A 15,149-nucleotide genomic window follows, 5' to 3' on the forward strand; every position below is an offset into this window, starting at 1 on the left:
TTTATTTTTCATATAGTGTAAAAATTAATATTTTTTATTTTTTTCTATAACTTAGTGCTGTATTAAATGTGTATTACAGTTATATGTATGAATAAAAACTTGTTATCCATTTTATTATTGACTTTAGTATCATATCTACAAAATGAATTGACATTCTTAGTTGAAACAGGTTATACCTAAACTTCAATGGATTTCCTATATAAACACTGTCCTTTTAATTTTCCAGAGTTGGTGTTCGGGTAATGAGCCATATTTACCACTGTGTGATCACTGTGTATGTGGTTATAATGTGTGGGTTTCAATTGTTTTCAAAAGCACAATTATACAACCAAGAGGCTTATATTGAGGTCAAACCAACCGCATTTACATGTGAACAACAATGAGACACTTTTGTCCGTGGATGCTCCAGACAAAAATTCAGAAACCTTTACTGAGGGATCCTCCATTCAATATTATGTCCCCTCGAATGCAAATTGGACAAAATCCCTTCATCTATTCAGTCATTCTAGAAAAGACGCTTTTTTTCAAAAGATGCTAAAGATGCTGATGTCCAACAAATGATGCCCATTGGCATATGCTAACTATAGAATGTTGTTTTGGAGTAATTAATGTAAGTGTCAGAGATTTATTTTCAGTTTTCAACTATTAAGATTTGTAATCTGCTTTGATATTTTTTGAAATTTTACATGGATAATTTGTTTTATTTCCTCATAAAATAATAATAAAAATTTACCTTTTTGTCAATTAAAATGGCATATATTGAACAAATAAGACAGCCATCAAAAAGTAATTCACAAAAATAATTTATTCTCTCGGCTGGAAACAGACTAAACAGAATGATGTACAATGAACTTACAATAACTAGGATTCCACAGGGAAAGGAAAACAAACAGTCATCAAGTGGACACAAAAATCCTCTTTCACAGATAATCTCAAAAACAAAAACAATAATGAAACAAAAATTGCAGCGATGGTTCCTAGAAGTACACTAATTATACCAACACACAGAGTTCATGGTTGTGAACATTCTATTTTGTAAAAATTACATTGCATTGATAATCAAAACATGCATGGCTGCAAACTGTTTTGTCCTGTCAAGATGAAAAAATAGATTATATCATTATTACTGTATATATACCAATTACATAACTATAAATGACAAGATTTTTAACCTAAATACTGTACCAGTATCACAGGTATGTTTTGCTGGGTATTAATATTTATATTTTTCATGGTTAAGGTTTAACCAATTACTGGCTGTGTATGAACCAGTATTATTTAGTTAAAGTATATTGCAATAAAGGATGATTGTAGCCTCAAATGTTCGCAAAATTGAAACACTTCGAGAAAGTTAAACAACAAAAGAATATATCCCGCTATCTTTCATGTTACACATTAAGACTGGACTTTTCAAACAGTAAAGTAAGATTTTTCATCAACAGTCTTTGTTTTCTGTGAATAAACAATGATGTCTATATCTTCATAACGTTTTCACTTCACACAATGATCTAGATTATTATAGTTTGTTTCCATTTTCTTTAAAACAACAAATGGACCATTTCAAAGCCTCAAGTTTGTCCATTGTTTTATCATAATGGTTACAATATTGATGTGCAAGCCTCAATGATTCCTGTCTTTAATTGGGGAAAAAGAAAAGAGTGTAACTGAGATGAGTTTAAAAAAGTTACACTCTATTAAGTAAGCTGTAGGGTTACAAGTATCATTGAATCAAAACATGTAGAATTATGATAATAAAAACCTCAACAAGAAAATACCATAATCAAAACATAAAGAGGTTCCATCAAGAAAGATTTAACAAAACCACAGTCTAAACATGAAAATTCTCCCTTATGTTAAGCATTATGTTCTACAAACAGAATACAAAGGATTACATCTAGCTCCCATGCTTAGCTCTTACTAGCCCGAGTTTCCTCTGGCCCTGACACCAGACTTAGACATTTGGACAGACATCTGTCTGTTAAAATGTCTAAGTCTGGTGTCAGGGCTAGAGGAAACTCGGGCTAAACTCTTACATTGGTACTGAAAATTCAACAAATACATTCCAGTGCATAACCATGTAACTTTATGAATAAAATACATGTTTTGCGTTCAGCAAACAGATTTTCTCAACAGAAAGAAAATTACTTAAGATATCAGAGCACAAATCGGAAAGCCTCTGATGGGGTTTAATACACCCTTATCATACAATTCATACACAATATATGTAAAACCTTTCTAAAAACCGGTATACATTCAAATATATATCAAGCTTTCCAACATATACAACAAATGTTTCTATACTCTAGATTTTTGTAGTGATTACAAATATCTTTGAACAAATCTATCATTTCTATAGCATGGTCATGCCCATCGTCACAATCCAGAGGCTTAAATCCACTCCCGCTCCTACCAACTGTAGGAGCGGGGGCGGATTGATACCCATGGCTTGGGACGATGTAGCATACTTTGTCTGTATGTCTCTGATGTCATTACATCAGAAGAAACAACCCTCTAATTTTATAGATAATAACTTATGTGTTGTATCAGATCTTACATACACAAGTTCACCGTATGCCGGAGGGATAAGCATAGCTGACACAATAACTCATATAGCCCAAAAACCAGAATAAGCACTGCTTCAATAATACATATAGCACAAAAACCAGGATAAGCACTGCATCAATAATACACATAGCACAAAAATAAGACACATACACAACGTTCACATTGCTGTTGCTGTTGCACAACAATAAATGTGTCATTTTGATATTCTTTAAAAATTATATTGTAACTGGCATGAACTTTTCAACATCATGTTTCATTTAAATAAGATACATTTTTCTTTCTTTTTTTGAAAAATGAAATGCAATCAGATCTGTTTTTGTCAGCATTGTTAAAGATCAAATGCGGAGAACAGTATTGCATATCAGAAGAATGCACAAAATATAAAAACTAATCATGACTGCTTAATAAACTTTTTTTTGTAATGAATGAATACCATACATAGTAATGCTTAATCAGTCATAACTTCATTGGATTGCTAACGAATAGAAAACATTTTCTACAACAATTGCCCCTAGCTATTTATCAAATTCCCAGGTCATCCATAAAACAGCACAGGTATTGATTAATCAGCACTTATTGAATATCCTCTATTTATACACCATCATGGTACCGTTCACATTCAAACATGACAGTATTTTTTATTGAGTATGCTATATTAGAATTATTCTGACCCACATTTCTGAAATAACAAAAAAATAACAAAAATGTACCTATTAGTACATATTACAGTTAGTACACAAAACACAGAATAACTCGGGAAAACAGTCAACAACTAAATCAAGAAACCAATCAAATATGAAGTGGTCCTCGAAGAGGATAAGAAACAAGTAATCTTAATAAGGTAAATAACACATACACAGGTAAAACACAGGTAATAAACACGTAATATTACAGGCAATACACAGGTAATACACAGGTAAAACTCATGAAATGAACACATAATATAACAGGCAATACACAGATAAAACTCAAGTAATATGAATGTAATATTACAGGCAATACACAGGTAATAAACACGTAATATTACAGACAACACACAGGTAATACACAAGTTATAAACACGTAAGATTACAGGTAATACACAGGTAAAACACAGGTAATAAACATGTAATATTACAGGCAATACACAGGTAAAACTCAATTAATAAACATGTAATATTACAGGCAATACACAGGTAATAAACACTTAATATTACAGGTAAAACACAGGTTATAAACACGTAATATTACAGGTAAAACACAGGTAAAACTCAAGTAATAAACAGGTAATATTACAGGTAATAAAAACGTTATATTACAGGCAATAAAAACGTTATATTACAGGCAATACACAGGTAAAACTCGAGTAATAAACATGTAATACACAGGTAATAAACATGTAATATTACAGGCAATACACAGGTAAAACACAGGTAATAAACATGTAATATTACAGGCAATACACAGGTAAAACACAGGTAATAAACATGTAATATTACAGGTAATACACAGGTAATAAACATGTAATATTACAGGTAATACACAGATAAAACTCAAGTAATAAACATGTAATATTACAGGGACTACACAGATAAAACTCAAGTTATAAACATGTAATATTACAGGTAATACACATGTAATAAACATGTAATATTACAGGCAATACACAGGTAATACATACACCAAGAGATATTGTTTTTTTTCTTTGAAATCATAAAAAGGTCATGCCTGAAACTTGAATGTATATATGCCATTAATGTATGAATTACAAGTAGAGCTAAAATGTTTCAATGGAATCCAAATTGTAGAGAATAATGAAGTTTTAACGAGAATGTTAATGCAAATGTACTTGCTATTAAGACCAAGAATGTAAGTAACTATGTAAAACAAACATAAATAACTTCCCTCCCTTATTACATACTGCTGTTTTAAATCATAGCAAATGTAAAAAGATACTATTCAGAAATCAACAACTCAGAGATTCATTATAACCCAAAATCTCTCAAAAAATTGTAAATCCTTTCAGATCTTGAAATCACAAGATGATAAATATTTGCACAGATATGATTATTTTTAATAACCTCCTAACCTTTTAGATCATAACTTAAAAAACGTTATTAACCTCTAGGACTTACTGATAAAGCTTGCTATAAGTAGTTTGATTGTTAAAATTCATTTGGTTATGTAGTTTAATCATGTTACTGATCAAGGACATATACAATGAAACAAATTATATCTTTCTTCTTTGCGAATGCTATGGTAGTTGCTTATTAAACGTGACAATGATGAGAGGAATTGCACATAGCACTTGCAAGCAGAGTTCATTCATATTTTTTACCATTTGTATATCTTATACAATGTACTATTTAATTTAAGTTAGATATGAAATAAATGAATAAAATATGACATAAGAAAAATGCTGCTCCAAATAACGATAGTAATAAGTGACAACGATTTAAAGAATATATGTTAGTTTATAACTAGTACATGTATATGATTTTGCATTGTTTGCTAAAATTATTATTTGCATTGATAAAACTTTGACTACAAGAGTTAACGGTAAACATACATTTTTTTCTGATCAGAAACTAAGTTAATGTCAAGGTTATGTTTTAAACAATAAATTGTTTATAATTATGTAAACAATGTGTTAGGTGGTACAGCGAGTCATACACTCACCTTCACCTTGGTGGCCAGGGTTCAATTTCCGTTTGGACATGAAAACCCCTGTTGGACATGAAAAGGTAGGGGTCACCTGCCAGACCACATGGACTTTCTCGGGGTACGCCAGTTTCCTCCCACATTAAGACCCTGTTTGTGCTAACATCTTTCAACGAAAATGTAGATTTATATTGACCTCTAATAAAGTCATGTCTACCTTCTTACAGAAAGATCGAACCCCAGCTGTTCAATAATGTAAATTATACTGAAATCAATACTAACATGCAAGGGAATTATTATCTCAAAAAATAATAATATCTTATTTAAATAAATTGTGTTTAACTCATTCGACCCTGAAGACACATTTAAACTCTTCCCATTCAAAGAATGGAATATAGTTCATTATGAAATTTCAGGGGTGAAAGAGTTAATTGGTCACTCTTCTAATATAGAATTACATTTTACTTTTTTTACTTGGTCTGTTGTAATCAGTTGATTCTGATTTCAAAATGCTCAAATGTGTGAAGGCTTGGAACCAATTTATAATCTAGAGTACTGAAATAGTTATAAAGGAAGGAAATCTCAATATCTACAATAGTTGACAATACTCAATACTCCCCCAGTGAGTCACAAGTAATCAAGCATCACCAGTTTTCTGGGTTATTTTGGATAATTTTGCTGGACTAGCTATTTAATTGTTACAATTTTACTTATCTTCTAAATTAATTTGTTAATTTTTCATTTTTTTTATAGCCACTGAATAAGAGGTATACCAGTAAGCGTTACATTTTGCCCAAAATATAACAAGAGGTCCCATGGGCCTGTGATGGGCCTGTATTACCTGTTTTTAATATCATATCTTTCCCTTTAAAGTCATTCAAAGTAAAAAGTTGACCTCTTGATAGATGGGAAATAGATGCTGCACAATTCTATAAGTTCACTGAACCATTCAGGCCAGGTAAGCTAAAAATAAAATTATGCAAACTTCCAAAAATATTACAGATTTATAAAGGCTTCATAATCAATATCTGTTTTTACTTAGAAACAAAAGCACTTTTTTTCTCTCTTTTTTTTCTTCAATAATATTGTTGATAATTAATATCTGTTTTTCAGATTAAGCAAGAATTCATAAAAAGTTTAAACATTTACCGACTTGTAACACTTGTCAACCTATTTTTCTTACTGATTTAACTGTTATAGTGTTTCAAAAAGATGATTGGTATAATACTGAAAATCTATGGAGTATTTGTGAAATTTGAGGGGAAAATTCACACTTCATTTGCCAATATTGATCAGTTTGGAATGTATCGTTGTGCATGTCATTTTGTTCACAAACAGCAGGTTAAGTATAACAATTAATGCAATATCTTGGTATCAACTGATACTTTTATCAAGTGTCATAACAAAATGATATCAGTTAATAACGAAACACAGCCTCAGTATACATACCCCTGTTTGTTAAAAAAATACAATTTGTACATTTCCACATTTTTTCAAATGATTTTGACCAAACTTTTCATTGTTTATCCAACTTGAAGATAAAGAGTAAAATAATAACACTTGATGCCATATAAGTAACATCTTCTTTCAAAGACATCAATATTAACTTATCGTAACATTTCTTTTTTGTCACTAATGTCTTTTAAACAACAACAAAATGAAAGATAACTTATAACCAATAGGTTCAGTTGGGGAAAAAAATGATAAATTAAAAGATACATTCTGTAATACATTTAGCACATACAATCCATTTAGCACATACAACAGATACAAAGTCAGATTGCTTTGCTGAAATGACGGGATAGGATGATGATTCAGCTGAGAGTAGCGGGGCGGGCATCTAATGGCATTATACCAATGAGTGATGACACTTTATCGGCCACCCACACAGGCAACAAAGGGTACACCATTGTCAGTAAGTCTGCACCTGTCCCACACGGGTACCTAGCCCGGGGACGCTTTGACAGAAGTCCACTACGCATAGCCCTAATGACTGGCGTTAGGTCGTCCGGGTAGCGGGTAGCACCTGCCACTATACTGTTATACACTGTGTCTATGTACAGTTGACCATAGGTATGACGGGCATTCTCATCCATAGAATTCCACACCTCCTCCTTCCGGTTTCTTATATTGTGCTCTTTCATATTCTCTGCATGTCAAAATGATGAAAAAAGATATTTTAAAGATAGGGAAAGAGACGAAGAAATGATAGAAGCTTGGGTGTAAATACATTATCAAGTCTCAACTTAATTAAGTATGTGTTTAAATGGACTATGAAGGGTAACTACAGGTTGTGTTATTCAATGTAAATCTAATAGCAAAGATAAACTGTGGAACGGAGTTAAGTGTTAATAAAAAGGACAATAATTATCTTTCAATATATTGACTACTGTAAAAAGCAATTCATTTGTATGTTCCTGGAGTTTTGAGACAATGCAAAAATCTCATCTATAATAATAGAATAAATCTGAAACTGACATCAACTTTGAAATAACAGCATTCAGGCAGTTACAAATGTGGCACCCTAGAACACCAGTTAGTTGATGAATACCCACCTGTGTAAAAGCCAGTGGGCTCTATAACAGCTACATGTACACCCCATTTCTTCATTTCCTGTCGGAGTGTGTCGGTGAAGGCTACCAGGCCATATTTAGATACACTGTACGCACCGTTGCCCGCCATTGTTATTCTCCCTGTAAGAAATGTACACAACAACAGGTTCAAGTTTTGCTTGTTAAACTTAGTTTATGAGCAAATACTGAAAAACCATCTCCGTATGTTAGGATGATCTCAATCAAAACGTTTACAATAAATAAGTTTGGGATTCCATTTTCCCTGTACATCACTCAATACTTTAACAAGGAAACACTTAAATACATGTACATAGGCTTCTGCTGATTTAATTGGTCAATAGAACTTTTACTGTATTAATAACAATGATTTTATACTGTAAGTACAGCTTAATTTTCTCAATTCAATTTTTAGAGAAAGAATAATCATCTCTGGTAAATTTCAACACAAAATAAGCATGATGCAAAATAATAAACTTTTAGATATGTGTTTGAATACTTTAAGGAAAGTGTCTTTGATCAGGTTACAATAAACAATCAAATAAAAATTGTCTGCTTGTGTGATGAGCACTGTGATAGGCAAGAGTTAACTTGCAACAAACAATTTTGATTTATTGGTTTATTTAGCCCTTTAACACCTATGTAACTTTAGTAGACTCGACCATGCATTGATCTGGATGAGTCCATTATGGTCTACAGTGATGAAAGGGTTAATATCTAGATACACATACTAGAAGACCAAGTTGCTAGCGATTTCCCTTATTTATTGTGGTGCATCCAACCTCATTACAACAAACCATTTAATTTTTTCCTGACTTCTCATTATCCTACCTTTTACTGTTTTAATCACAAAAAAATTCTCTACCAACACTTAGGTACATGATTTTAATAAGCTGAACCAGTAACTGCAGTAATTGTGATATAACAATGAAAACCGACCAATGATGTTAAATTTTCATCACCTGACACACAGCGTAGCTGGGTTGCTGGTGTAGAATGTAGTTTATGAAAGAAAAAAGTTGTTCCACAATTTAGGGGCAAGACAGAATAGTTCAACCTTCCTCACTTGGCAAGATTATCAGGAAAATCTAAGGATGGACATTTATGAACCGATACCCCTGGGTTAAGATTTTATTTTTTTAATCCTGAAGTGGGGAAAAAAGTTATTGATCACCAGGCATACTAACCTAGAAGACTAGAAACATTAACAATTCTTCCTTTGGACTTTCGTATGAGGGGCAATAGAGCTTTAGTTAGACGAATCGTGCCAAACAGGTTGATATCTAAGATCTTGTGAAACAGGGCCTCTGATGTCATCTCAATCTCAGAGAAGTACCATACTCCAGCGTTGTTCACCAGTCCCCATAGTCCTACAAATCAAAAGTGATAAATGACAAGATGCCTGAAGGACTTGTGTAGGAGCTGAGTTGATATCATGAGAATTCAAGATCATCACACTTTGCTTTTAGATTATCACACTGTGTTTTTAGATTATCACACTGTGTTTTTAGATTATCACACTGTGCTTTTAGATTATCACACTGTGTTTTTAGATTATCACACTGAGTTTTTAGGTTATAACACTGTGTTTTTAGATTATCACACTGAGTTTTTAGATTATCACACTGTGTTTTTAGATTATCACACTGTGTTTAAAGGGTTTGTTGTGACAAAAGTTTTCTCATAGCTCTTACATGGATAAAATCTGGAGTCAACCTGTGATGGCCTCTCATATTATCCACATGCTTGCAATGAGAAAATTGTTTTCACAACAAACCCTGAAAACATACTGTGATAAACTGTTTATCATTCATATACCACTACCTTATATAATTCTCCATTCAAAATAAAGTCAACGAAATACCATATCTTCCATATGACTTCTAGGCTGAATGGTCATTGAGATCCTCAGTCTGTGACAAATGTAAACAAATAGAAGATTTCCACGGAGGAATACCATGAACATTGAAACGATACAGAAAGATATTTTTAAAACAACATTATTGCCACAGACTTCTCAAAATGCACATTTACGCTTAAAATAGTGTTGCTATCCTCACAATATTTTTACATAACTTTGTTATGATTTGTTTATGATGGACTGATGGAGTATTCTCATTCTTACAACCCATGATAATGAATTAATCATGCTATCAGTAGGTGGTATAAAATAGTATATATATAGCCGATAATTCAAAATACAATAAGGTTTTCACAAATTTATATGAAAGTTCATATTTTATCACATATACAGATGTATATAAAGTGATACAAATTTTAATATTAGAAACTGTTAACATTTCTACCTTGTAGTTTCTTAAACTTCTGGTGTAATCTCCTATGAAAGTACTAAAGACTCATTGTTAAGAATTTTTCTTTTTATAATATTTCTTTGTCCATAAGGATCATTTTTCTGACTTATAATATATATATATATATATATATATATCAATTATAGATACTATTTCTGTCTTTGAAGAGACAACATAATTTCTTGCTTATCGATATGACCTACAAAATATGGATAACACGTCTTCAAAATATATGTATGTATTGTTTGACCTGAGTTTCACCTACCATCTTCTCCTTCATGGACTTGTATGAAGTTAACAACCTCCTCCAACTCTTTAGCATTGGTAACATCCAACTGTAGAACACACACCCTGTTACAACAGTATCGGGTTATATCTCTTAAAATTATCCTGTAATGTCCTCAAAGATGACACATTCAATAACAAAATTAACGTAAATTGAAGGCAAATGTAAAACTGTATTCCATATCAAAGCAAGGGTCATCCTAATACAGCACATTGCCTTTTCATTTCAGTAATAAAATATTACATTTGATGTATATTGATATTTTTCCTCATTAGTTGCTGATTGGATTTTTTATGATAAAAAGGACTGGGGGTACAACTGCTAAAATTACCTGATGATGCTCTATGTCACATTGAGCGTAATTTGTGTAAACAGAAAGGAATGGTCTTCTTTAAGGTAATTTATAAATAAAATTAACAGTTTTATTACAACAATGGCCCAGTACCTTGTTTAAATTTACAGCATAACATTTTAGAATTTTTAACTTCTAAAGATAAAATTAAGGCACTAAGTGCAAGTAAAGATCATATACAATTGTTAAGTGAATGATTTAATTGTAGAATTTGTAGTCCCTTTGTATACATACCTTTCTGAACAGTTGTTGCGGATAGCTATAGCACCTGGTCCATCCGAGTTCAGACAAGTAGCATATACCCTCATACCTATACTGTCCAATTTCTTCACCAGAGCACTTCCAAATCCACTGTCACAACCTATTAATAGTATCATAGAACCGAAAAACATAAATAGAAAGCTCATATAATTTTGATATATATATATATACATTGGTGTTGCATGTTCAATAGATGAATCAACTAAATTTATTTCAGTTCATAGCACTATGATCACAGGTGATGTTACATGGTTCGGTTGCACTGCGCCATCTCTATATTTCTGGTGTTTGGCAGTCTACATCAATCGAAGTACACTATTGAATAGTTTTGAAACAAATCCTCAAATGACTCAAAGGTTCCAAATAAAATATATATAGAGCTATTTTATTTAGGACCTTTCTCTCCTTCATTTCCTGCCATTATGATCAGTTTGAACTGGTCAAAAGCATAAGAACACTCTCATATGTGTGCTATTTGTCAGTTGAATTTGACAGTTGAATATTGAATAATAATAAAAATTCTGCCAAAAGACAATTTTATTAACAATATGAACAGATACAATTTTCTTGACACTACCCGATTATAATTATCTCCCTTTCCAAATTATTGCTAAATTGCAATTGTGTTTCAATATTGAAGTATATCTTTAATCACCAATCTTTTGTCACCAATCATAAAAAAATCAAAATGAGAAGGTAAGCACCTTGTAATGTAGTTGTTTATCGAATAAACAGAGATCTATGGATGGACAGCTGGGCAGACGTGTACAGTAATTGTACATAACGTTACCTGGCCATGGCCCACTTATATTTTACTTTGTTATGGAGGCCAAGAGTATTATTATTAAAAACTGCTGTATCACTTATATAAGATATATATTGAACAAGTCTATTTGCTTATATTACAAATACAATTCAATTGCTCATATTACACAGGTATCGGAACACTGGCAAATTAAATCTGGTTATATAGGCATAAATGTCAAATATGACTACCGGTATACGTAAATAGGACGAGTGTAAACAAACAAGTCAATCGTGGTTGCAATTTCCTCATGCTCATTAAAAATTTGGTGGACAAACAGGTAAGTTGAATTAGTTGATCAATGTAAAACGAAAGGTTTTAATTTTATTGAATTCAATTTCTGGTGACTTTGTTGATTTTCATCTTTGCAATTTTTGGTGCATGTAATAGCATCTTTTATCCTCTGCATCCGATGGTTACACAGGAAAATTAACAATTTCTGTACCAAAACACAAAATATTTCACTCCCTCTCGACACATGAACAACCACTCACTGCATGTTATCATTCGATCCTACTCAGAAGTATAATCCTCTGAAAGCACATCTGAAGCGCAAATCTTTATCTTTGGGATGCTATCTTCCGGAAGACTTGACGCCATATTGAATAGACAAACGCTATAGTTGCATGCTAATTAATAAGGGACACAAGCTAGATGACAGGGAAAAAGGCAATGTTTGAAATTCACTAAATCAATTAAAATTCTGTTATCAGACTAAATCTTTTATTTGACCAATTCATCTGCTCGGTCAAAAAGTTTACTGATGTGCACTAGATAAATGTTACCATTAAGGTGTTGTTTATTTACATTTGTTAGTCATATTTGACTATATAGCAAAATCTGCCTAAGTAGCCAGATTTACCGGTGCTCCAGTACCTGTTACGTATACCAGGTTACAGTAATCTAACGACTGATGTCAAGAACATAAGGCAGCTATTTAACTGTTTTAAACCATTTTTCTGAGATTTTAGCTCTAATCACCAAAGTAAGTAAATGCTTAAGTCACGTAAAAATCCACCAAAAGGAATAATAAGGCAGCAATATTTATATAATAATGGCACTGATATCAGCGAAATATTACCTGTGATCAAAACTGCCTTGTTTCCCACTGGTAAATGACTCGCAGGAAGTACAGAATAGATTAGTAGACAGCAGGCGGCAAATGTCAAAACTCCTCCTGGGCCTTTGATAAAGAACTGACACAATGGTTCTCCGAGAAACAGGACGATCAAACTCAAAACAGATCTGAAACCAAACCTAAACTCGTGTGTCAAAAATTTGGATAAAACAGCCATTGCAAACACAACTGTCACGCTAGAATATAAGACTGCATAAAATATGATATCGTCGTCAATTTCGTTGAAATCCTCAGCAAGATCCATAGTTACTTGTGGCGATTCCGATAAGAAACCTGCTGCGATATCAACGAAATCAGTAAATACTTTAAGCATCAATACAGTAAGCCATCAACAGCAGCCGCCATTTTTTATCCAACTATTAAAGGTTGGATGTATCGCTACGTTTGATTGGAAAGTAAAACTGTGTCATATATAACAGATCATTTGATTGGACCACTTCTTTCTGCCTTATTTCATCCTATGCAATATGGCTGCGCCCATGAACATTGTGAAGATGATGACACAGCTGGTGATTTGTGTCAGTATAATCGGATATTTTGGAGTCTTGGTGAGTAAGGGTAGCTGTTTGTGTCATATTCGTATACAGCAGATGTTCTTGATGTCAAATTAACTGGATCAGTTCATATCGACAAAAGTAACACCTGAGCGATACACAGGTCTTCGGGAGGCTGAACCGAGATACACATGTAACAAGCCTTAGGTAACCAATTTCGGAGCCGGTAAGGCGAAAATTGCCGAGTAAACGGATAAGAGCAAAGCTTCTAAAATCTAAATATGAGAAATGGTTCTTCATATGGATGGTACCACTATGGACTTATCTGATTCCGCGGTACCACTTACTATTAATTTACAGAAACAATTTTATTGCTGAAAAAAATAATGAAAAAAACACGCTTTTAAAACAAGCCGAGGATCAGGTAAATCAGGTAAAAACTTTTGGAACAAAACAGGACACCATTCTTTCAATACAAAGAGATACTTTTGTACTCAAAGTTGAAGAAATTCAATGAGCAAAAAAAATATTGTGAAAATAGATATAAACCTCATAACAGAAAATGTTTGTGTGAGAATTGGCTATTCTGTTTAGAGCCATTCATATAATTATCTGTTTTTCTGGTACAGAATGATTGAACAAAGTTCACCATTATTTTTGGAAATACATATTAGTTATTACAAAACAAATTCAGTAATATGACCTGTTTCCATTGCTTTCATTTTATGAAATCCAATTTTACACTCATAGTTTTTGATTTTGTCAAATTTCTACAGGGTGATGATTTCTATGATGGACAGAGGACCTTCGATGTTGAACACTGCTTGGACATTGGTAAGCTATACAACTAAACTCCCATTATAGAAATAATTTTGTTAAAATAGTTTAAGCCCATCCTATCTAGAAAATAAATGTATGTTGTTCAAACTGAAAAATAACAATTTTACATATATTCCTAATAAGGTATGGACGAAAAAAGTTTCATTATATGTATGTATGTTGATATGGATACCTATACTCATGATAGACTATTAGACTACATCATGGGTTGTTCTCATGACACATGATAGCTACATAGGATAGACTAGTCTACATTAGTCTAGAATGTGAGGTATTCCCAATAACTCTTTAACATAGAGTATATTAATCTATACCCTGATCACCAATGTTCAAAATTGAATCAAGCTCAGAATCACAGATATAGGTATCCCCATACTTATAATACATGATAAAAAAAAATCTCTGACCTAGGGTTTTCCTTTATAACTACATATGGTTAATACTAGTCTACACCCTTAGCTATCCCCATACCTACACAGGACAGAATTATATATATATACACCCTGTGATATTCTTTATACATTTATATACGTGAATCTAAAAATCTACATCCTTGGGTATTCCAATGCTACCATGGCCATTGGACAGAATATTAGTATACACACACTAGGGTACCCCCCTATACCTATATAGAGGACAGACACTATTATTCTACACCCTGGGATATCCCCATACCTACATAGGATAGACTATGTTAGTGAACATACACCCTGGGGTATCCCCATATCTACATATAGGATAGACTATGTTAGTGTACAACTGTATACATACACCCTGGGGTATCCCCATATCTACATAAGATAGACTATGTTAGTGTACAACTGTACATACACCCTGGGGTATCCCCATATCTACATAAGATAGACTATGTTAGTGTACAACTGTA

The 15,149-nt window shown here is 32.6% G+C and overlaps 2 protein-coding genes across 2 annotated transcripts in view; one reads left to right on the forward strand and one right to left on the reverse strand.

Moving 5' to 3' along the window:
• Nucleotides 1-4,060: 4,060 nt before the first annotated feature.
• LOC110447833 (retinol dehydrogenase 7-like) lies at nt 4,061-13,284 on the reverse strand. Its single transcript, XM_021493771.1, has 6 exons — nt 12,873-13,284; nt 10,960-11,086; nt 10,353-10,438; nt 8,963-9,145; nt 7,761-7,898; nt 4,061-7,354 (listed from the first exon to the last, which is right to left on the reverse strand). Exons 1-6 carry the CDS (start codon nt 13,240-13,242, stop codon nt 7,020-7,022), a joined length of 1,239 nt encoding a protein of 412 aa, XP_021349446.1. The 5' UTR covers nt 13,243-13,284; the 3' UTR covers nt 4,061-7,019.
• A 99-nt stretch (nt 13,285-13,383) lies between these two features.
• Nucleotides 13,384-15,149, forward strand: part of LOC110447835 (ER membrane protein complex subunit 10-like) — a 56,989-nt gene continuing 55,223 nt past the window's right edge. The window contains exons 1-2 of the mRNA XM_021493773.1: nt 13,384-13,477; nt 14,200-14,257. Of these exons, the coding sequence (XP_021349448.1) occupies nt 13,397-13,477; nt 14,200-14,257 (139 nt within the window). The 5' untranslated portion in view covers nt 13,384-13,396. The remainder of the gene's footprint in view (nt 13,478-14,199; nt 14,258-15,149) is intronic.

The sequence above is a fragment of the Mizuhopecten yessoensis genome, unplaced genomic scaffold (assembly GCF_002113885.1).
Source record: "Mizuhopecten yessoensis strain PY_sf001 unplaced genomic scaffold, ASM211388v2 scaffold3627, whole genome shotgun sequence".
Taxonomy (NCBI): domain Eukaryota; kingdom Metazoa; phylum Mollusca; class Bivalvia; order Pectinida; family Pectinidae; genus Mizuhopecten; species Mizuhopecten yessoensis.

Excerpts from the sequence above, each read along its gene's own strand:
- LOC110447833 (XM_021493771.1), bottom strand. The coding sequence starts at position 13,242 with ATGCTTAAAGTATTTACTGATTTCGTTGATATCGCAGCAGGTTTCTTA. Across the intron at positions 10,439-10,959 it reads CGCAACAACTGTTCAGAAAG|GGTGTGTGTTCTACAGTTGG; the intron begins GTATGTATACAA and ends CTGTTGTAACAG. Across the intron at positions 7,355-7,760 it reads GCCCACTGGCTTTTACACAG|AGAATATGAAAGAGCACAAT; the intron begins GTGGGTATTCAT and ends TTTGACATGCAG.